Source organism: Dioscorea cayenensis, chromosome 6 (assembly GCF_009730915.1).
Source record: "Dioscorea cayenensis subsp. rotundata cultivar TDr96_F1 chromosome 6, TDr96_F1_v2_PseudoChromosome.rev07_lg8_w22 25.fasta, whole genome shotgun sequence".
NCBI classification, from domain to species: domain Eukaryota; kingdom Viridiplantae; phylum Streptophyta; class Magnoliopsida; order Dioscoreales; family Dioscoreaceae; genus Dioscorea; species Dioscorea cayenensis.
Window position 1 is genome coordinate 1,691,702 of NC_052476.1, and position 23,815 is coordinate 1,715,516.

At 35.2% G+C, this 23,815-nt stretch overlaps 3 protein-coding genes across 3 annotated transcripts; 2 read left to right on the forward strand and 1 right to left on the reverse strand.

Moving 5' to 3' along the window:
* Nucleotides 1–11,925: 11,925 nt before the first annotated feature.
* LOC120263958 lies at nucleotides 11,926–12,755 on the forward strand. Its single transcript, XM_039271937.1, has 3 exons — nucleotides 11,926–11,946; nucleotides 12,012–12,084; nucleotides 12,159–12,755. The coding sequence occupies exons 2-3, from the start codon at nucleotides 12,060–12,062 to the stop codon at nucleotides 12,713–12,715; spliced, it is 582 nt and encodes a 193-aa protein (XP_039127871.1). The 5' UTR covers nucleotides 11,926–11,946; nucleotides 12,012–12,059; the 3' UTR covers nucleotides 12,716–12,755.
* A 287-nt stretch (nucleotides 12,756–13,042) lies between these two features.
* LOC120263641 lies at nucleotides 13,043–14,071 on the reverse strand. Its single transcript, XM_039271608.1, has 2 exons — nucleotides 13,775–14,071; nucleotides 13,043–13,621 (listed from the first exon to the last, which is right to left on the reverse strand). The coding sequence occupies exons 1-2, from the start codon at nucleotides 14,069–14,071 to the stop codon at nucleotides 13,043–13,045; spliced, it is 876 nt and encodes a 291-aa protein (XP_039127542.1).
* A 7,065-nt stretch (nucleotides 14,072–21,136) lies between these two features.
* Nucleotides 21,137–23,694, forward strand: LOC120263039. The gene is made up of 6 exons (XM_039270962.1): nucleotides 21,137–21,273; nucleotides 21,416–21,533; nucleotides 22,402–22,519; nucleotides 22,960–23,030; nucleotides 23,119–23,205; nucleotides 23,294–23,694. The coding sequence occupies exons 2-6, from the start codon at nucleotides 21,429–21,431 to the stop codon at nucleotides 23,534–23,536; spliced, it is 624 nt and encodes a 207-aa protein (XP_039126896.1). The 5' UTR covers nucleotides 21,137–21,273; nucleotides 21,416–21,428; the 3' UTR covers nucleotides 23,537–23,694.
* Nucleotides 23,695–23,815: the final 121 nt, after the last annotated feature.

Genomic DNA, 23,815 nt, shown 5'->3' on the forward strand with positions numbered 1-23,815 from the left:
TATTTGGGTCACGGGTCAGTCGGTCCGACCGGATGACCGGATGACCCGTTCTGGTCTGACCGGATGACATCATAAATAAATAATTATTTTAAATATTATATATATATATATAATATATACATATAATAACACACTTTATCATATTTTTAATAATAATTATCTTATTATGATATTTTTAATCATAATTATCTTATTATGATTTTATCAAAATTGTTGAAGATTCAAATAATTAATCTAGATAAAGCAACCAATAAAACTCCCTAAATCTTTTATTTCTTAATCTATTATGATGATAAATTACTAATTATATGAGGATGAGACAAGACATGAACAAAAAAATTCAAAACAAAACTAGAACTAAGTATGGTTAATTAAATTCTCATATTTGATCATCATTACCATTAAAATAAAAGAATAAAATAAGTCCTAAATAATCTATACCTCTTAAACAATTTATAAGTTTCTTTTTTTTGTTTATTTTCTCATACCTCCAAACTCTAAAGTTCCAAGAATTCAAACAATATTTTCGATAAATCAAAACTCAAAGAGCATCATGAAATCAAGAAAAATAAAAGAGCCAATTCATGCCCTAAGTCGTTTCTTACAAAAAACCCAAAAAAACAAAAAAATTGAAAAACCGGGTTCCATCCGGTTTTTGGTCCGACCGCCGGTTCACCGGGTTTGACCGGTTCAAAATTTGGTCAACATTAATTCTAAAACCGGACCGGACTATGGGCCGATTCCCGGTTTTTCCGGTCCATCGGCCGGTCCGGTCCGGTTTTTAAAACATTGGTTTTTATATGATTTATGACATGAACTTATTTTCTTTCTAATAGATGTGGCAATCCATAATTGGCCTTCAGACTATATAAAAGCTCATAGTTGGCCTGTGAACCGTATCAAATTGTGTTTTTGCTGTGTCAGGACCGGACCGGACCAGGTTGAGCCATGATTTTCAAACCCGGACAGGATGGTCGAACCGGTTTAAGTCGGCGCCGGCCTAAAAACCGGATTTTAAATGACTCGGACCAAAATTTGAACTTTATTCTTTACAACTCATTAAATATAATAAATGATTGACCCAAGCTCAAGAAGAGTAATGCTATATGAGGCGAACAAATCACACGAACCAGCCACACGACTGATGTGGCTGGTTACGTGGATTTTTTTTTTTTTTTTAAATTAAAACTAAAAATGAGAATCGGGCTTAAAAACGAGGGCATCTCTTTCTAATTAGGGCAGCGTGAATCCCCTCTCCCACTCCCGCCGCTTCCCTCTCCCTCTCTCGGCCGCCCTTCAAGCCGCCTCCTCCTCCCTCACTCACGGTCGCCGTTCAAGCAACCGCCTCCTCCCCCTCTCCCGGCCACTTTACTCTCCCGCTCCTGGTACCTGTTCCGACCGCTCTCTTCCCTCCCCCGCTCCCGCTCCTGATTCCCAGCTTGGTTGCCGCTTCCCTCCCCCGTTCCCGGCCGCTGCCCCTCTCTTAGTTGGCTCTGAAGAGAAACTAGGGCACAGATTGGCCCTAGTTTGTGTCTCTCTCGTGTACTCTCGTGTGGGACTCCCTCGCGCTCTCTCTCTCTCTCTCTCTCTCGTGTGGCTCTGTGCTCCCGGCCGCAGCTTCCCTCCCCCGCTCCCGGCCTCCGCCCCTCTCTCGTTTGGCTTTGAAGAGAAACTAGGGCACAGATCGGCCCTAGTTTTTGTCTCTCTCGCCTTGAAATCAGGTACGGAGGCAATGATGCCCTAAAAATCATGTCCTCGTCTCTCTACAACAATGGCATATTGGCTTGGATGGCCTAATAGGCAACCACCACTGTTATTGTTGTAGAGGGAGGGGGAAGGATGGGAGAACATCAATACTGTCTAATCTGAGCCTCTGTTTTAATTCTATTGGTTGATATATTTTGTTGCATCATGTGTATTTCTTTCTGTCGATGTGGCTGGTTCGTGTGATTTGTTCTCCTCATATAGCATTACTCTTAGTTGCAGCCCTTGATTATAGAAATTGGGTGGCGTGGCAACTGTAGTTGCAGCCCTTGATTCGTGTTTATCCATGCAAAAGAACAGAGGGCAAGATCTGAGCCTTTTTATTCTTCTTAAACTGGTTTTTTTTTCTATTTTTTGATATCTATCTTGATGAAATTGTGAGGTTCATGGTTTTTCTTCAAAAAATTCATTATGGGGGCAAGTAGATTTTTTCTTCAAAGATTGTGCACAAGCTAACGGGAGCGGGAGATTCTTACATCCAAAGATTCCGGTGGGGGCAAGTGGATTTTTGTGATGAGCACCTCTAAGAAATTGTACGCTGGTGAGGTAAGCACATAAAAAGTAGACAAATCCTAGCTTTCAAAGATGGCGACGTTCGCGGAGGCACCTCCCGACAATTCGAAAGCCGGAGAGAAGATCTTCAAGACCAAGTGTGCCCAGTGCCACACAGTCGAGAAGGGCGCTGGCCACAAACAAGGTTCGGAACTCTTTGTTTCTTGTTTGTTTTTCTCTTGATTCGCGAGAGGAAGTGATCTCATGTTGATTGAATTTCTTTTCTTGTTTTACGTGATTTGTTGATGCCATGATTGATTATTGAGCATTTCTTTTTGATTGTTCTTCATGGTCGTTCTTTTTTTCGTGTTATTATTGTATTTTTTTGAAATGATGGGGATCTGCGAGTATTGGGTTCAATTTGATTTAGAATTTGGGAGCCCTATTTGTTTTCTGATTGTGAATTTTTTTGTTTGTTTGTTTGTTTATGAGTTGTTTTTTTCTCGAGTTTCTTTTTCTTTTTATTGATTTGAATTATGCTTATTGTGGCTTGTGAATCTAATGATAGCGCCAATGTTAATTGCCAATCGCTATTAATCTTGTTGTTTTGATCAGATCTGATGCATTTGGTATGTTACAACTTGATTTGAATTCAGATGTCTTTAATAATCTGTTGGGCTCTCATTGATTGTCACAATTATGTTATGTGATTGTTTTGCTTGATGTTGTCTCTAATTCATTCTAGCCAGCAGACCTGTATTTTAGGTAAATTTTTAATTGTATATGTCTTATCATGGTTCTGATTTAAGAGTTTGCTTGGTTTGAAAATTTTGTGGCAGAACTTAAATTATGACGAGACATTTTGGCAGGCAATGTACCCCCTTGTTTTTCTATTTCTTGGATTGATTATTGAGAACCAGATGGAAGATTACTTGAAGCTCAGGATATTTCAACAAAATTGAATATCTTCAGATTACATTTTGTGCAGAGACATGTAATAGAATGAAATAAAACCTAGAAAAATTATAAGATTTTAATGCTGCACTTGTTGGGGAAATTCATATATATTTATCCAGATCATCCTTCACTTCAATGAAGGAATTGAAAGTTATCTGCTGTTAATTTTTTGTGAAAGGTTAAGGATTTCCATCTGTTTCATTACATCTTTGTTGTTCTATACATCCATTGCATTTTCTATTCATACGAGAAGCCTTCTAGGTATTGTGTTTATATTATTTTTGATATTTTGTTGCATTGCATCTGGGCGTTTATATAGAAGAAGTTCAGGTAGATATCATATTGCCAGTAAATTTTAGAACCATACTCAAGTTGCTTGTGGTCTCGTGTACCGGACATGGTTTAAATTTAGATCAACCTCCTCAACCATTTGATCTTGTTTTTATTTTTCGGACCCCTTTATCATCAAATGAAGACTACTATGATGACGAGTACAAAAGCAGGATCAACGGAGAAGATAACAAGGTCCTCCCCAATTTCAAGACCTCCGCAGCTTATAGTGCATGTTAATAATGTCATGGTTGACCAAATCATTGCAACTGAAGTTCACCAAAATGAGCAGCATTATGAATCATCATATTATTGTTCTTTGAGTATGTCAGCCAGAATTTTGCTCAGGTTTCTCTTTCTCCAGCTTTAAGGGGACTGATGAAAGATTTCTCATTTTCATATTCACAAGTTTTCGTATTCATCAGTGGGACATTTTTTGTTGGGTATTAGGAAGTTGTATAAATTGACTATTGTATAAATTCAATGGGACATTGATTGTTGTAATTGACTATTGTAATACAAAATAAAGAATGCCACTGCGAATTAAAAATACAAATCAATTATCTTCATCAGACATAAGCAACAACCATCTCCTGTAACATGACCACAAATTCTTATAACACAAACAAACCATCTCTTCATCAAACATAAGCAACAAACACAAAAATATTGTAACATGACCACAAATTCTTATAACACAAACAAACCATCTCTTCATCAAACATAAGCAACAAACACAAAAATTTTGTAACATGACCACAAATTCTTATAACACAAACAAACAATCTCTTCATCAAACATAAGCAACAAACACAAAAATTTTGTAACATGACCACAAATACTTATAAGTTATAACACAAACAAACCATCTCTTCATCAAACATAAACAACAAACACAAAAATTTTGTAACATGACCACAAATTCTTATAACACAAACAAACAATCTCTTCATCAAACATAAGCAACAAACACAAAAATTTTGTAACATGACCACAAATACTTATAAGTTATAACACAAACAAACCATCTCTTCATCAAACATAAACACAAAAATCTTGTAACATGAACACAAATACTTATAGCACAACCAAACCATCTCAAACATCAAACATAAGCAACAAACACAAAAATTTCTGGTTTTCCTCCACGAGCATGAACATGAATACGAACACAAAAATTAACCCTTGCGACATATAAGTAACTTGCACCACAATACGATTCCCTGAAAAATTAAAATGGAAAATACATCACAACTTCATATCACCAACAATCTTAATCAGCAAGTATTAAATACAAAAATAAATATATAATAAGATGTAACTCACCTTAATCAGAGCTCATTGCATTGGCTTGTAGAACCTAAAGAAGAAATGTGATGCATGTCCAGATTGATCGATATAGAATTTGAATTCACCTAAGAAAAGAGATTATAATCAAACAAATCATTACTTAAAATTAAATGATTCAAATAGGTACATTGGACATGAATGAGAATTACAAGAGAATTACCACACTCTCTTGTGTGCAATGATCATCTTGTATAAATTTTTGAGCTAATGCATCTCCCTTTGTTTGTGTCTTCTGCCAATAATAACATGGATGTTACACAATCAAATAAAAAAATTCATCGAAAAAAACTAAGAAAGTAATGGATATGATACTACATAAAAATACATTTTTCTTGTTTCTGATTATTATTTCTTCAACTTTTGACTTCTTCCTTTTTGATGGTGGACGACCCTTACTCCGCACCTTTAAAGGGGTGAGAAATTTTTGGTGTGGCACATTAGTCGCCTCCGACAACATATGTGTAAAGTTTTCCTTGCAAGTTGTGTTGTCCATCAACTTCTCAATTGCATCATCCACATGTCTCATCAAGAACATGCATTTGTCATTTGACACTGCTCCAAGTTCTGCGGCTTTAGTAAAATGAGAACACAATTTATTGTAACGCAGTTTCTCACCACTTGTCTGTGGGTCATCATAACAATTTTGTACATATGTATGCATGCGTTTGGTGTCCTTCCTCCATCGTGGTAAAATATACATAGAAGGAATGTCTTTCACATTCTTCTCAATAAGCACCTTGCAAATGTGCCTACAAAAAATCCCCCTGAACTCAAACAGCTGATAGGAGCATTTAATGTCAAATTCTTCCTCATTAGCATAAACATTGTATACCACTTGTTTTCTGAATGTACCTTCTTTCCCCTTGACAACATCGGAAACCTGAAATGAGCAGACTGCCCCATGCACACCAGTGATACTAAGATTGCAATATATCATCCCTCGCAACTCATCTTGAAACAATTTAAAAATTTCATTTGTGTATGCTTCTTGTAGTTGCTTCTCAAAATAGCAATCAGTGATCAATGGAAAACATGAGTTAAATGAAGCAAAATCAGCTTTGTTCTCTTTCTCAATCTTACTTTTCAAGGCATTATCATATTGCTCAACAAACTGCTTCAATGAAGTCGTCGGACCAACATAACCATCAAAAAATGCATTAACACTTTCACTTCTTTGAGTGGTAGGCATTCCATCCCAAAATATGCCTTTAACATAAACTGGAGCCCAACGATCACGAATTTTGAATAGAGAATTTAACCATTCATTGCTCTTAATGTTATAGTGCGCCATCATCTTCAAGTATGTGTCTTCAAACTCTTGAGTATCCACTGCTTCATACGTGATGCGTTTCAAAATCTTCTTGATTGCTTTGTATTCATTTAAACCTCGAAGCTTCTCAGGAACCTTCTTCATGATATGCCAAAGGCAAAGGCGGTGATGAGAATTTGGAAAAACCAGTCTAACTGCACCTTGAATAGCCATACACTAGTCTGTAATAATTGCTTTAGGAGCCTTGCCTAACATACACTCCAGCCAAGTTTTGAAGAGCCAGACATATGTTTCTGTATTTTCCTTTGATAATAAACCACACCCAAACAATACTGTTTGTCCATGATGATTTACACCGACAAACGGAGTAAATGGCATGTCATACTTATTCGTCAAGTATGTTGTATCAAAGGAAATTACGTCACCAAAAGCTTCATAAGCCGCTATAGACCTCGCATCCGCCCAAAACACATTTCTCAAGCGACCTTCCTCATCCATGTCAATCAAATGGAAAAATTTTGTGTTTCTTTGTTGCATGCGGGAGAAATATTTTCCAAGTGCAACGGCATCACCAACACCAAGCCTAAATTGCCTTGCTTTCGCAATATAATTCCTACAATCTTTCTCAGTGTATGTTAAATTTTCATAACCCCCACTTTCAACCGCCAAGGAATGAAAATTTTTGCTCAGGCTTATCCCCGCTTGGTCGTTTAATTCAAGCCTTCTTTTGACATATGTATCAATTTTTTTATTGCACTTTTGGAAACGAGCTTTTTGTGGGCTAAGTGCATGATTATGCTCCAAATTAACACTTGAAATGGTAAATCTCCCATCATTGCTAACAATGACATTAATCTTCGCCGGACAATTTACTTTAGTGGATAGCCTTGGGTTGAAAGAGTTTTTTGAAGTAGATATTCGTTTGCCATCTCTTGAACATGCTAGCGTGTAGTATTTCAATTTTCCATCATCACCTAATCTTGTCCTTTTTTTGATGATGCCAAACCCTTCATGCCGTGCATACTTGACATACAATTTATAAACTTCTTCTTCGGAATCAAGTATCATACCGGCCTCCGGTACAATATTTTCAACTAAATCCATATGTACCGGCTTTCCTTTGGCATGTATTTCATAGCCTGAACATCCAACTTCCACATCATCTTTTCCTTTCTCATAACACCCAAGTATCACTTCTTCCATGTTCTTGCTTTAAATATACTTCTAAACACAAATTAGACAAACAATAAATTTTCAAGGTAAACAAGCAATAAACACTCACATTTTTTTTAGCAACATATAAATTTAATTACCCACCATGATCTCCATATAAACCAAAATAATAAGAACAAATTTAATTACCCACCATGACCTCTTTATAAACCAAAATAATAAGAACAAATGTAATCACCCCCCATTATCACCCCCCATGATCTCTTTATAAACCAAAATAATAACAAAGTTAATCACCCACCATGATTTCTTTATAAACCACAATAATTGTAATTAATTATGTTTCCTACACAATACTAACTTAATCACCCACCATAATTTCTTTATAAACCAAAATAATAACAAAGTTAATCACCCACCATGATCTCTTTATAAACCACAAAAATTTTGTAATTAATTATGTCTCCTACACAATACTAACCTAATCACCCACCATAATTTCTTTATAAACCAAAATAATAACAAAGTTAATCACCCACCATGATCTCTTTATAAACCACAATAATTGTAATTAATTATGTTTCCTACACAATATTAATAAAATACTTTTGGTAATACAATCTTAATCAAATAAATTATACCTTTGTAGCGTCTGCCGGAACGGGACCGAGAGCTGGGAAAGAAGCGGTGGCCGGAATGGGACCTGGAGCTGGGAAGGAAGCGGTGGCCGGAACGGGACCTGGAGCTGGGAAGGAAGCAGCGGCCGGAACGGGTACCAAGAACCGAGATGGAAGCGGCGGCCGAAACGGGTACCGGGAGCAGGGGAGTGAAGCGGCCGAGAGCGGGGGAGGGAAGCAATCAGGGGAGCGGAGGAGGAAAGTAGTCGGGAGCGGGAGAGGGAAAGCGGCAACCAAGCTGGGGACCTGGGAGCGGGGGAGAGAGGCGTCGGCCTAAAGGGGGACCGAGATAGGGTGAGACAATCGCTGGCTGGGAGCAGGGGAGGGAATCGGTGTCGGGGAGGACTAGGCGGCTGGAACAATGGGCCGGAGTAGGGGAGTGAATCGGCCGGCAGTGGGAGATGGACACACGAGAGAGAGAGAGAGAGAGAGAGAGAGAGAGAGAGAGAGAGAGAGAGAGAAAATGAGATTAAGCCCGATTCTCGTTTTTAGTTTTAATTTAAAAAGAAAATCCACGTAACCAGCCACATCAGTCGTGTGGCTGGTTCGTGTGATTTGTTCGCCTCATATAGCATTATTCATTGACATTTTTACACCTTCCCACCACCCTATTCGCGGACTATAATTCTTTCCACAACTTGGCACCTAATTGTTTCCTCAATTCCTCTAAGCACACAGCCATATTTTTGCACCCCTTTAATTAAGTAGAAATTATTATTATTATTACCACTATATGTTTAAATATCATTATTTTTCCACAACAAAGGGGACAAGTGTTAATTATAAGGGGGTTGAATATCATAATTTGTACAAATATTTGTGCTTTGTTTTTAAAAAAATATAATTTTCAAATTCAAATAACCGTCAAATTCTAAAATTCAAATCTTTTGCAAATTCGCATTTAACTCTATCTCTTTTAACATTTAAATTTTAAAAAGTAATCATATAATTTTTGTGAAATTAATATTGATTATTTTAAAATAATCATTGTTGTCGCCTATTAGTAAAAAAAAATAATCATGATTATGACTTGGTAAATTTTAATATATTAATATTAAAAAATATTTTTAAAAAATAAATAACAAATTTTTTACATAACAATATCATTGACCGGACACTCGTTCATATAAAAGTTATACTTTATATATATATATACTTCAAGATTTGATTTTTATTATCATGCATAATTAAAAGATGATTTGTTTATAAAATAATTGAGTCCGATTTAATCCTGTTGACCTTTGATCTTTTTTGAGTTAAAGCCCAATCAAGCTCTGAAAACTTTGATTTGAACTAGATATTGACCAATTTGGTTGATGCCCTAAAATGGACTTGGGTTGGGTCAATTTTAGTCATACGTTTTTGGGTTAAAAAAATAAAAATAAAATGAAGTTATGTTTAATTTGGTTGTATTGATTTTAGTCAAACTTACATGCAACATATAAGCCATGCTTTTTTAATAAACACTTTTGTCATACTTGACTAGGGATAGGCACCGAGTAGGGATGTAGAGCCCTTTCTCAATTACTTTCTTATCTTAAGGCCCTGTTTGGGTAACCCAGTTTTCCTATATAATCCGTACATTATAGCAGAAAAAAATATTTTGACGGATTTATACCATAATGACTGTTTGGGTACTAAATTTACACCCCAAAAATATGGCATAATGTGGGGATTCTGCCATAAAAAAATATTCTAGTGGAACTTGAATATAATTTTATTGTGAAAGTCGTGACCTTTCGCCCTCTCTCCTTCGCACGAACACTTCTTCTCTGCGAACAGTCAACCGGATCCAGAGCCTCGCCTTGTTGCGTTGCCGACTGCGACGCCCACAAGCTTGAAGCCGTTGCCGGAGTGGAACATCCAAAGCACCCTCCCGCCTCCGACAGCTGTGTCGCCGGTTGATGAGCGGCAACGCCGACCCCTGCAGCCCTGATAAGAAGGTTTAGGGTTTGATCTAGGGGACGACGACTCTCGAAGTCTATACAAGGGCTGGTGTTGTGGTTTTCTTGTTCCACCTTTTTTCATTCTTCACGCGGCGGCGAAACCGGAGAGGTATGCTGATCTTTTGTTTCAGATTTGTTTCTTTCTTCTCTGTTTAATGGTTTGTACTTCTCATCCTTGATTTTCTCTAAATATTCCTTTTTTCATTGATTTTGTATAATTTCTATTGTGATTTGCTACCTTTTATGTTACTGTGAGGTTTTTTCATTGATTTTGTATATCCAAAAATACCAGTTTTTATCTAAACACGATCAAATGTCGAATTAATAGTTTTGAGGTGTATGGGTTTGTTTCAGATGCAGTTGCTAAGCACTGTTATCTTTACGTTTTATGTACAGTAATTTCTATACTATAGGTCTTCCATCCATTGCCATATGCTAAATCATTGTCAGTCTATCCTTTTGTTTTGTTCATTTGATTGAAGCCTTGGCAAATGAGATGTGTAGTTGTCTTCTAAAATATGTTGTTTTGTGGAAATATAGAAGAGTTATTTGCAATATTAAGGATTTGATGGCCTGTTTCTACCTTTGTTTTACATTTTATTTTACAGAAGAAGAAAGTTGTTTCTTACTTGATTTCATATCGGCAATTAGTTAAAACTTGCTCTTTTTTTTTCCTGAAAGCTTTGGGAATCTGTTTTATGGTTCTAATTCCACGTCACGCTGAGCCAACTCCTGATAATAAATCGGCTTTATGGATCCAAACATTTACCAAATGAATTAAATTTTTTAGCTTCTTGAAGTACATGCGCAACAATTGTGCTTCTTAAACTCAAAACTTTAATTTTAGATTTGTTTTGCATAAATTTGTGTACCATAAACTCATGTGGTTAACCTTTGCTTGTTGCTAGGTACATCAAGGATTTAGCTATCTTTCAATGGAACTTTCATTACTTTTTATTTTGTTTATTCTTTATCTCTGCTATTCATTGTTTATAACTAGACAGAGGTCGTCTAGTAGTGGTCATCTTATAGTTCATGATTTGCTAAATACTAAATTAATCAGTTAAACTCCGGCTTTTTAGTTGCTTTCGCCTTATGCTAGCTTAAAAAATATGTTTAATTAATCAATATCATGTTGGTATGCATTTAAACTGATGCACTGATAATTTGCTGCAGTTATATACTTCTTTAAAGATGAAGACAATACCTTTTATCCCACAGTTCAAGTCCTTTATCTTAATGAACTCTTCCATGCTTATAATATTAACTTAGTAACATGTTTGCATGTGAGCAGTGTTGTAGCTCCATAAAATTATCTTTTTCTTATCTTAATGAACTCTTCCATGCTTATAATATAAACTGCATAAATTTATTGGCTGCAGGTGATGCAGCCACAAATTTATCTTTTTCTTATCTTTGAACTTGTCCAAGGAGACTGGGAGAATATGCTATCATTGAATTATTATAAGTTATTTTGGACATTGATGTACTTGAATTTTCACAACTCTTTCATATCAGTGACAACAAGGAGCTACAGATAATTTTCATTAGTACATTGTATGCCATTTGAATTCATAAATCAATCATATAGCAACCATATGCAATTTCACAATTTCATTTTTCTCTTTACAGTGCTTGATCAGTTATGGCAAGTGAAGGTGTGGCAAGTGAAGGAAGACATGAAGCTAGGGCACAGTGGAATGAAATTCACAAGGCTCACCTAGTAAAGTTATTAGGTGAGTATAATACTCCTGCATACCGTTCACAAAATGGATGGACCAAAGAAGCATGGAACAAGATGGTACGTGACATGATAGCCAAGTTTTCCAATCCAAGCATCACCACAAGCCAAGTCAAAACATTAGAGCAAGAGTTGAAAAAAACATACAAGCTTCCAAAAGGGTTTTCTGAATTAAGTGGGTTCGGATGGGATTATGAAAGACATATTGTGTCCGTTCTTGATGATGTCTGGGCACCACTACTAGAGGTATGTACATACATAATGACTAGTTTCATTAATTACAACCATCTGATTTGAAAAGAATCAAACAGAGGAATAGAGATGCAAGGAAGTGGCATACTAGACCGTTTCCATATTTTATGGCATTGCAGGAGGTTTATGAGGGTAAGCATATATTTTCTAATATTTTACATTTATAAACTTGTACTTCACTAACAACTTATATATTTAAAATGTAGGGAGATATGCTGAAGGCAAACGATCTCGTGGTATAGAAGATTATGAAGATATCTCCCAATCACCAGTGCACACCCCAACTCCAAGTGTTTTTACTCCAAACGATTCAAGGCAACAATCACCTACACACGAGACTGAGGATGATGATATCATGCAAGTGGAACCGCCTAGTTCTCAACCACGGAATCCTCACACTCAAAGTTCAAGCAATGAAATTCTACGGGGACTAAGAGATCAAGATGGACACAGAAGAAAAAGGGAACGAAAAGGGAAAAAGCCGCAAGATTCATCATTCAATATGGATAAATACATTGCATTTCGAGAGCGCGAGAACAAAGAATATCTTGAAGTTCTCAAGGGCACTCAAGTTGTGGAGAAACACACAATAGAAGATTGCATGAAGGTGTTTAATGAAATGAGTGGCATTTTCACTGAAGAAGAAATGTTCAAAGCTACCCAAATTTTCATTAAAGATAAGAGTTATCGTGAACTCTTCTTATGTCTTCAAGAAGATCATAAAGTGCCATGGCTCAAAATGATGTTCTCTAAAATTGAGTAGAAGATGATTATGAACTTGTTATCCTGAACTTGAATGTTTTCATAAGCACAATTTTTTTCACATGAACTTGTTTTGATTATGAACTTGTAATCTTGAACTTGTTAAAGTTGTTATGGAGAGCTTTTGATTATGTGTAATTTTGATTGTAGGTCTTTTTTTTTTTTGTTTGGCATGAATTTGTTAGTAAATATCCTTTTGTCTTGTAATATACTCTATAATGCTATTTCATTATAGGCAATGGTTTCGAACAAGACACAAGATTCATTAATCCAAAGTGCTCTGCGATACAATAGATAAGAAACAATTTTATGAAAAACACACCTATGGTCAAGCTCGGCGGTAGCTACAATAATCATTCCACATTTGCATTGCTATTTCATCTCTTTTACGAGCACCTGCAGTTCGCTCAAAGTTCATGGTTTCAACATCCTCTCCGTATGACTCATCTCCATTAGGAACAATAGTTTCTTCGGCTTCATTATCGAAATCCTCAACAGCATCTGTACCGTTATGTATACGGATGAAGTTATGCAACATACAAGCAGCAACCACTATATCAGTTTGAGATTCTATTTGGTGGAAAGTTGCTACTTTAAGGATTGGGAACCTCATCTTCAAAATGCCGATAATGCGTTCAACATGATTCTGTAATGACGCATGTCGCAAATTAAATAGTTCTTTATAATTGCTCGGTCTAGTTTGCGCTCGACCTTGTTCCTGCAAATGATAACGGACACCTCTATATGGAGCAATAAAGTTCGGAGTATTAGCATATCCAGCGTCTACTAGATAATATTTACCCCGTGGGACTTCAAAACCTTGTTCAATCGAACGTTGGAGAATCCTAGCGTCGGAAGCAGAACCTTCCCAACCATAACATTCTGTGATAACGTTTGCTTCCTGTTTCTGTAAGGATCTTGCTTATCCAAAGAAATCGTGATTGGAATATGTGTTCCATCAATAGCACCAACACAATCCTAAAAAATAAACAAACATATAAACATTTATAAAGTCGAAAAAAAGTTCACAATAAACTTCATAATATTTAGATTTGTCTACCTTGAAATATGGGAAAAATTTTCGGGTATTCTGAATAACCGGTGATGTCAGTGTCGATGGAGGTTCTATATATTCACGAGCAAGTCGATTAACAGCTTTAAGTACTTTACTAAAATATCGACTAACCGTTTCTGCAGAATGTTGAAATCGCTCTTGCACATCACGGTTACTAGCATTATGAGCTAGAGTATACATGAACATTGCTAGTTGCTCCTCGACTGTTGTCCGTTTTGAGTTGCAGAGGAGGGATTTTTCTCTTAAACGATTAACCAGTGCTTGAAATATATAAGGCTCCATACGAAATTCTCTTTTGCAACGTTCCTCATGACCTTGAAGAATTTCTTGTACATATGCATCACCTGTAAGAATGGATGTGTGATGTTCTACATTTCTGGAAGGTGCTGGACATTCTCTTGACCAATTGTTGAGCATGAGTAGATCATCTTCTTCATTTCTTTTCCTCCAAAGATTTAAGGAATCCATGGTGAAACAATGGTTACAACACTGAATTTTTTTTTTCAGTTATGTGTATAATGCAAAGGAATCATGTTGTGTATAAATAGGGAAAAATGATAACGGCTATAATTATAACGACTATATTTACAACGGCTATATTTACAACGGTTATTTTTCAAAATTTAATTACCAACGGTTATAATCCAATGGTTATATTTATTATGTAATAATTATTTATTATGCAAAACAAACACTCATTATATAAGAAAAAAATATGTAATAATTTTTGTAATATTTTTTTATTTTGTTACCCAAACACCCATTCTGTAGGAATAAAATATGTCATAATTTCTGTAGTAATCACTTGCATTTCCTGCATAATAAAATTATGCCATATTTTTTTATTTTGCATCCAAACAGACCCTAAGTGATGATTTTCCGTCTCTGTCCTCATTGGGAAATCAAGGAGGTGGAAGCCCTCGTCTCAGTCCATTGGGATCCCCACCTCTCCCCAACTTTGTTGTTATTCTTTAAAAAATTCTAATAATCTAAATATACATACCAAGCTAAATAGAACAAAAAGTGATACTTATCAATAATTAATTGTTAGATATAATGGCAATGCTTTGTTGTTTTTCCTTGTTAAGTTCTTAACCCATATATTTTATATGTACATATACCATAAATTATATATATATATATATATATATATATATATGCTATTTAAAACAAATATTTTAGTGTAGGGACTTTTCTCCACCATGCCCATCTCCATTCCCACCCCATGCCCATCCCTATATATGGCCAAGGTATTGGTATGTTGAAACTTTGAATTCAGGGTTTAGCTAAGAAAGAACTTGTATCAATAATAAAATATAAAAAATATATATTACAATGATTAATAACGACAATTTCTTTCAAAATATAATCAAAATATTATAAAAAGCATAATAAATTAAATTTGTTATTTAAATTTGTACCATATTCTAATAAATATATACTAATTAAAACAAAATTTTCAAAAATGCATAGTTAACTGAACATCATAATTATTTAAGCATTCATATAGCCCTAACATGATTTAAAAAAAAAAAAAAAAAACTATTTTACCTTTTCATTCTAAGACTCTGTTTGATGGACATAATAGAATATGGGTAGATAGGATAAATGAACTGGATAGAAGTCGAAAAGGATATGGGCATGATAAGCTTAATTATATCCCATCCTATGTTTAATGTGCACCATATAGGCTATTGAATAGCATTTTGTTATCCTATTTTACGTTTGAAGTTGACTAGATAATATATGATATGAATTGTATATAAATAGACAAAACAACCCTTTATAATGACCTTAATCTCTACATGTAGCAAAATAAATAAATCATATCGAAATCAATTAGATTAAAAAAAATCGTCTGATTAGAGAAACTAAAGATAAAACATGATTGAAGAAGAGATTTAGATGAAAAGCAACCTGTTCAAGAACGAGATAGACGAATAAACCCGCTTCGAATGTGAGAAGACCTACTTAAAATAGTGAAATTAGGGCTTTATCTAATTGTTGACAAGTTTCTTGTCTTAATCCTCGGGTTCAAAGATGAAAGGGATATAATGAAATCCTATGTAAGGGGGAATCAAATAAAAAGACAAAAAGGATAAATTTAATTTTTTATTCTATCCTACCCGTTTTCATCTTGACTCTCCTATGATAGGATAAAGCGGATTTATAGGATAAGACTATCATATCCTATTGGCTCACCAAACAAAAGATAATGGCAAAATGCAGTAGTTTATCTTTTATAATATCTTTATCCTCTCCACCAAATGCGCCTTAAAAAATCAAATAAATAAATAAATATCATAATTATTTTTGTATCTTCCCATTATGATTAGATTTGTGTAAACATTAATTCCACAAGCTATATATATATATATTTTTTTTTGCCAATGATGTTGTGCTACCATCACTTTTAATGGTTTTAATTTTGAGCGAAATGTTCGGTGAGACAAATGCCTCAAAGTTATCTACAAATTTGACCATGTCAAATAAATTCTCAAACTTTATTAAAATTAAAAAAAAGTTTTTATTCAAGTTGAGCAAAATTTTGGTTTAATATTACCTAATATATATATAATCTCAAATTGTTTGATTGGGAGAATAGTATTTATCACAGCCCTAGAGTTTTTATTCACAAATTAAATAAGGAGTTAATATGTTTTTTTAATCTTTCACGAAGCTCGGTGACCATAGTAACTCATCAAGGAGTGAGCTCACCTCTCATGAGTTCAAGGGTGGGATTAAAGCAAGTCTACCCAATGTTTTGAAAATTGGACCGGAGAGCGAACTGGTCTTGTATTTGGGCTAGAGGTCAATCGGTTCGATCGGATGATACATTCTGGTCGGACCGGATGATGTCATTATATATATATAATATACATGAACAACTTTTGTTTCTTTGTTTCAACATAACAAAACATTATAATAACATCATACTAAGAAAACATATAAAAAAAAATACATCTTATAATAAATGTTTTAAAAATAAGAAAACTTAACTACAACAATATAGTAACAAAACATATAAAAAAATACATCTAATAAATGCTTTGAGAAAAAAAGAAAACTTAACAACAACATAGTAATAAAATATAGGTATAATTACCAAAATAGTCCCTGTACTTTTCTCTTTCTTCCCTTTTGGTCCCTCTACTCAGAAATGCTCCCGACTAGTTCCTCTACTTTTGAAAATGTGCCCATTTAGTTTTCAAAACATTGAGTCTACGTAGCCCATTAAGCTCATTTGGTTCAATTGTCACCCTTATAAAAAAAAGTGACTCTAAGTCACATCATGGGCAAGCTGTGTTCTACGAGGATAAGAAGTTTGCTCGTAGCGAAGGTGAACTCAATCTTGCAATCTATCTCTGCCAATGGTAAGGTAAAACTTTAAAAAAATAATTATAAACAATCACGAGAGACTTTAATGTAGTTAAAATTTCAAAGAGCTTTGCAGTCAAGTGCAACTCTCTTAACTAGTAAGGACTCATTTCATACTTGTGTTATGCTCGTACTATGCACTTGAGAAATAAATGCCATAGATGATGCTAATTAATGGTTTGAAACCCAATTTGACTTAATTCAACTAGGCCCGATCATGTCACTGGGTCAGTACATGTGAAAGCCTGGCACAAGGAATTGATACGATTGAACCTGGTTTGACGGTCAAGTCAAACCGGGTACTTATGTATAATTTTTTTTATTTTTAAATGTTATGTTTTTGCTTGAATTTTTATTTTAAATTATATTAGACCATCGTAAGAGGCTATGGTATTTTACTTATATATATTAATTTTTATACTATTGTTTTTTTAAAAATTATATTAATTTATAATGCATCTTGTATATTTATATACAATTAAAATTATAAATATATATATATATATATATATATATATATATTATATTTATGATAGGGTCAACCATTGCTTTACATTGACTTGTGATTGAAGAAACTTCCCGAGTTGCACCTGGGCGGGGCTGGTTTCAAAATGTTAACATTAACAATAATACTCACGCAAGAAAGAAAATTGTCTTTAGTGCTTTTGATAATAATGTTTTAAAAGAACAAATGTAATTTAAAATTTGAAAAGTTGTCTATTGATTCTTCCATTATTATTGAGATATATGGAAGGATTTTCCTACTTTGATGACCAAATTAAAAGTTTGAAAATTAAAAAATAATTCTTATTCTATGGAAATTTTATATTCCTACAATTATTTATTAGATCATGTCTTATCTCAAGCCCAAATTAGGCAAGCTAGACCAAGTAAGCTCAAACCAAGACATGATTAAACCCTATGGTACAAGGTGTAAGAGAATTTTTTTTAATTTGTTGGAAGAATAATACTTACTTATAACAACACAAGGTGTAATAGTAAGCCCAAATTAGGCCACAAAATTAACCATACTAGCTCATTACTATGATTAAACCCTATGGCAGGTAAGCTCACCCTTCCCTGAGCTCCAATGGCCACAAAGCAATATGAGTAGATTAAAACACAAAAAAAAACTCTTACATCTTCGGTGATTGGAAGTAAGTACTATTCTTCCAACAAAACAATTTAGAATATTTTTTTTTATATACTTTCATAAAAATTTAACTGGTAATTACCAAAAAACCCATATAAGTTTGCTTAATGCACAGTTGGTCCCTCAAATTTTTGGTTTCCCCAAAAGACCCTTCCATTTCAAATTTTCCCTTTTTTAAACCATTCAAGCAATGATGGGACAGGAACAGAGTTAATTTGGTGTGTGAATTGATGATAATGCCCTTGCCTTGGAAATGATTGACAACTACCCCATGTGAGAAATGATAAGCATACCCATAGAGTAACCAATTAAGGGGTTCGGCTGAAAAACCAGAAAATAAATTGCGTATTTCCTGTGTAATCCCGAGAAAACTCAATAATTTGGTGTGTGAATTGACGATAATGCCCTTCATCTGTTCAAGAGAGCATCCGAGACTGTTTCCCTTATCCTTGAAGCGTCTGAATCCTAGACAACATCTGTTCGGTGAGTTGTCCATTCGACCATATCTCTACAGGAGAACTTCCGCCTCACAACGGCGTACAAGTTTGAAGAGTCATCTTAGTCCATTTAAGGTAGGGATGCAAGTTGGGAAGAGACAAAGAAGATCAGCAGATCTATTTTCTTTTTATTTTGGGTAGCATGTCCATTTAATTTGTGAAAGTAACCACATACTCAAAAGATTTTTCGACTTGTGGTTTAATTTTGGTTGTTTCCCTATCTTTTAGGTTTAGGTTTTTGTTTCCCCAATGTATGTTCCGTACAAAGAAAGAAAATGATGGGTTAAAGAAGAGCCTTTCTTTGGCTATGTCTGTTGTTCTACAATTTATGTGTGTATGTGTGTTCGATGGTGTTGTCTAACGGGAATATTGATGTTCTTTTCACATTAATTTGGCATGGTTGTTGTACATGTGTGTTATATGTGTCTGGTTTGCTAGGTTTGAGTCAATTATAGACTTTTCCCACCAGAAAAGACACGCATCAGCTAATTAAACTTTTCTTGTTTAGTATTATGTGTTTCCGCTTAACAAGATAATTTATTATTTAAGATGATTGAATTTTTCTTAATTTCTTCTTATTTTTGTAGGCCTTTCAAATGGCTGTCAACCTGGTTAACATAAGATGCTACCTAGTATCGATAGTGGAAACTATGTTCGAATTGAAGCATCACATAAATAGCAGACACAAGGAAATCATTCGATTAATACCATTGCAGCACTTCCAGAGATAGAACTAGTATTGCAAGAGAAATGATTGCTTGACGCCATGTTACAAGGGTACGACAAGCGCTCCCAAAAATTTAGGATTGGGGAAAGGCTATTGAGTTTTAGGCCGAAAGATGTGGATATCATTCTTGGGTTGCGATGTGATGGAGATGAGGTTGTCTTTCAGAAGAAAAAACCATAAACCATTTTTTAAGAAGAATATTTTTTGAAAACCTATAAATGACACAGAGACTCCATAAAAAAACCTTCTCCAAATTGTTCATAAGAGGGGCGAAGAAGATAATTTTGCAATGGTGCTTATGATGTACCTCATGGGTAATATCCTCTTCCCAAACACATCATACTCAGTACTGAATTGGCTTGTTGATGTGGATGATCTACCTGCATTGCCGCACTACGCATGGGCGCTGGCGACACACAAGTGGCATATGGAAGATATTCCTTAAATGGAGCTCGAGTGCAAGCAAGATGCGCTGGTAAGAAGACGAACACATGCTATCTAAAAGGCTGAGTAGTTACACTAAACATTTGGTTCTATGAGCTCACCGGCACTGGGAACATATTGCGCTCGGCAAGATCCCAAGGATACTATGTTATGGGGCATTGTTTTCATCAATCAAAGGAAATGAGGTAATAAGTCATTGAGAAGTTATGTTATTATGTAACTGAAATGTTTAATTATAGTCATTTTCATTTGTTAGGACTTGTTTTTGTTTAATAAAACCTATTTATATTTAACTAAACAAGTTTTCGTGTAGTAGAATCAGTTTCTATTTAATATCACAAGTTTATGTTTTAAATATCTAGTTTAAATTTTGTAATCAGTTTCTGTTTAATATCACAAGAAGATTTTGTCAAGGCCGCCCACAGCGGTGGTGTCATTGCTCTCTCCCCACCGTCTAGTGTCAACAATGAGAAACCGACCTCCTCAAAGCGGGGTTAATGCCGCTTTCCATCCAGTAGCCCTCCTCCAGCACGTTCTTCTTGATGTCGTTCAAGCCCTCTCACCCATACCCCCTCCCCGAAGAGCAACAAACGATGACATATCCATGCATTTGTTGCAAGCATGCGATATGTTGATAAGAGAGTTTCCCTGGCTTATTGCCTGTGTTAATGCTCTTAAGAGCCAGAATAAGACTGATACAACATCACCACCAAGTAGGGCTGCAAACGAACCAAGCTGGCTGCTCGAGGCTTGGCTCGAAAAAAACTCATTTATTAACCAAACAAACCGAGCTCGAGCTCGATTTTCAAGCTCGAGTAAATAATCAAGCCGAGCTCAAGCCTTAAACAGCTCGGCTCGTTAAGGCTCGTGAGAAGCTCGGTACTATACCATAAATATATTTTTTTTTATTAAATAATAAATATTAAATATATCTTTATTTAAAATTTAAGTCAGGAACATATAGATGTAGACTGCACTAACAATCTCAACAACACTTTAACTCACGTTCAATATTTTTTAAAATATTAAATACTGAGTAAATTAAATAAGTAAAAATAACGTTAAACTTGGCATAGTAACTATGTTATATTTTCTATTTGTAGGGGTACATATGCAATAAAACCCCTTGTCTTTGTTTAAATCTCATTGAACTGAAGATAACTAGTACGAAGCGAAGAGACCTTGTCTCTTCTATCCTCTCACGGCATCGCCGCCATCCCTGCCCTTCTTCTCCTTGAACCGCTCATCGCCGCATCTCGGATCGCCCGCTGCCGGAGAAGTTCCGGTAGGTCATCTCTCCCTTTCACTATCCTGATCTTTACCACTCGGTGACCATGAATCTCCAATCCGATTGAGGGATCTCGGCGTCGGCGGCGAGAACCATGTTGCTTTTCTTGCTCATTATGTGCTTATCTTCTCTTGTTTAGGTGGAGAGCAAAGATGGTCAAACCGAGTTCGGCAGCTGAGGTTATTTATGATCCTTCTTTGTCCCATGCTCGTCAATCCCATTCTAGGGCTTCTGCCGGTGAATTCCAGAACTTTATGGTGACATTGAAAACCCTTCTCTTTTTAAATGTTTGGATTGCAGTTGTGATTGCTCAATCTTGTTTGATTTGAGAAGTTATGTGAAAATTTTGATGCTTTTGTGTTATAATATATAATGAGTACTTCTGCAATGTATAATCCAAGAATTTATGTGAAAATTACATAGTTCAATGATAACAAGATTTGAAAGAGTTTTTTTAGTAGGATTAAGTAGCATGAGATGGATTTTCATTGGTTTAAGCACACATCTAGCATTAGACAATCTTGGAGCGTAGGAATAAGAATGCATTGGAAAGTTGGTGAAAAAATTGATGCTGTAAAATAGTCTTTTATGCTTTTATAACTATTGTCACCGTAGAACATTGTGATGATTGCTTGCTTTCGTATGTGAGTGGTCCTATGTGCTTGAGTTTTGGTCTGTATGATGTGCTTTCTCTGGCTGAACATATTATCTTCTGATCATGTTTATCTTCTTGAAATTGATACTTGGTTTATCATATTAACGCCTTGGTTCTGTTATCATGATTGCTCAAGTCTAAATAAATCAACTTTGTTTGAACAATATTTTCACAGACCCCAATGTAACATGGTCGACAAATTAACTGATGCGTATATCTTTTTTTTTTCCTCACTGAGCATCATAAATTGATGGATAGGTTTGTCTTGATTATCATATTGTTTAAGCGTTGGTTAACATCAGTATGCATTTGGTCCCCTTTGCTTTATCATGAGCCTTCATCAGTTTCTTGTTTAACATTTAACTACTTAACTATAATTATGTGTTGGGTTGGTTGCTTGAGATCCTTTCAGCTTTCTTGTGAAGCATTTTTTCTTTTATCTGTTGTCTGATGGTAATTTTTCTATGCAGTCAGGAAGTATTGGAGCCATGTACCAGAAGCCAAGTAGAAAGCCCATAAATCAAGAACTTGATGTTGAGAATGATGAACTTGACATAAGAAAATTAATGAAGGATGTTGAGTATATAGGTAAGCATTTATGATGTTTTACTTCAAAATCCGTAGAAGTTAAGACAACCTCTATTTCCCTGCATATGTTTCATACTCTACAATTACCTTCAGGTTTTCGTGGTGTGATCATCATGCTGAATCCTATTTTAATTTCTTCTATTTATGATTTTGATTCACAAGTGAAGAGGAAAAGGAATATAACCTCCAATTATTCTGCAAAAACTTATTTCCAAATTGGAACATAAGATGTCTTTCATTTAACAGCATTGGACCTGATCAAGTCAGATAAAAGCAAGATAAAGTTTTAGTATGCATTGACAAAGATAGTGATATGCAAGAAGTGTGGTGCTACTTAAACAATATTTCTTCTGTAGATTGTATTTTATGCTTGTAGGGAACTCTTCCAGCATTTCAAGTTCTGTAGTTTATGGTCTTCTTTTCTTTCTTTTTTCTCCTAGGCTCCTCTAGTATGAGCTGGAAGGAGAGGAAGAAGTTGCAAAATGAGAAAGTAGTTGCTTTAGGTGGAAAGGTATGGGACGACTAAAATCTTCGTTATGGATATTTAAGTTTGTAAATTCATGAGATCATCTCTTTAACGCACTCGTTGATCTTAACAGCCCACCAAGAAACATCGTACACCATTAAGTGTTGCAAAACCTGCTATGAAGAACCAAAAGAAAAGAGAACAAAGGGAAATGGAAGAGGTAATGATCTCAATTCTCATTCTATTTAACTTATCTTTAGTTGCTACATTTTTTAAAACAATGGCACAACAAGGGGCTATTATTTCAGAATTTGCTGCTCGGTCGGTTTATCAAACGTCCCAAGAACAATATGACACAGAAGCGAAGACCAGAGGACAGAGTGCTGAAGTCAAGTATTGGTAATTTCTCCAGAGGAGTGTTGGATGTGAAGGATATGCTAAAACCCACACCATCCAAAGGCCATCATGGTGAATCCAGGTCAAGCATAGAAGGAAAAAAGAAAGGCAAGAGGAAAGGTAAAGGGAAAAAGGGTAAAAGAAAGGGACGTTAAGGTGGTGCCTGTGTCATTTGGTTGCCTGGATTTAGTTTCTAGATTTTTGTAGGTTAAAAATTACATCTTGCTTTCAGCAGAAAAACTATTTTTTTTTTTACAGGAAACTCAGCACATTTATAGGCATTTGCTATTGATTATTACTTTTATCATCTTGATTTTTTCTTGCTCATGGATTGAAGAAATTGAAACATTTTAATGAGGGAAAAAACTAGTAGAGAACACAGCAGTTTTCATCACTTGTCTTAGCCACTTGCCCTTTTTCACAGCCCACAAAGA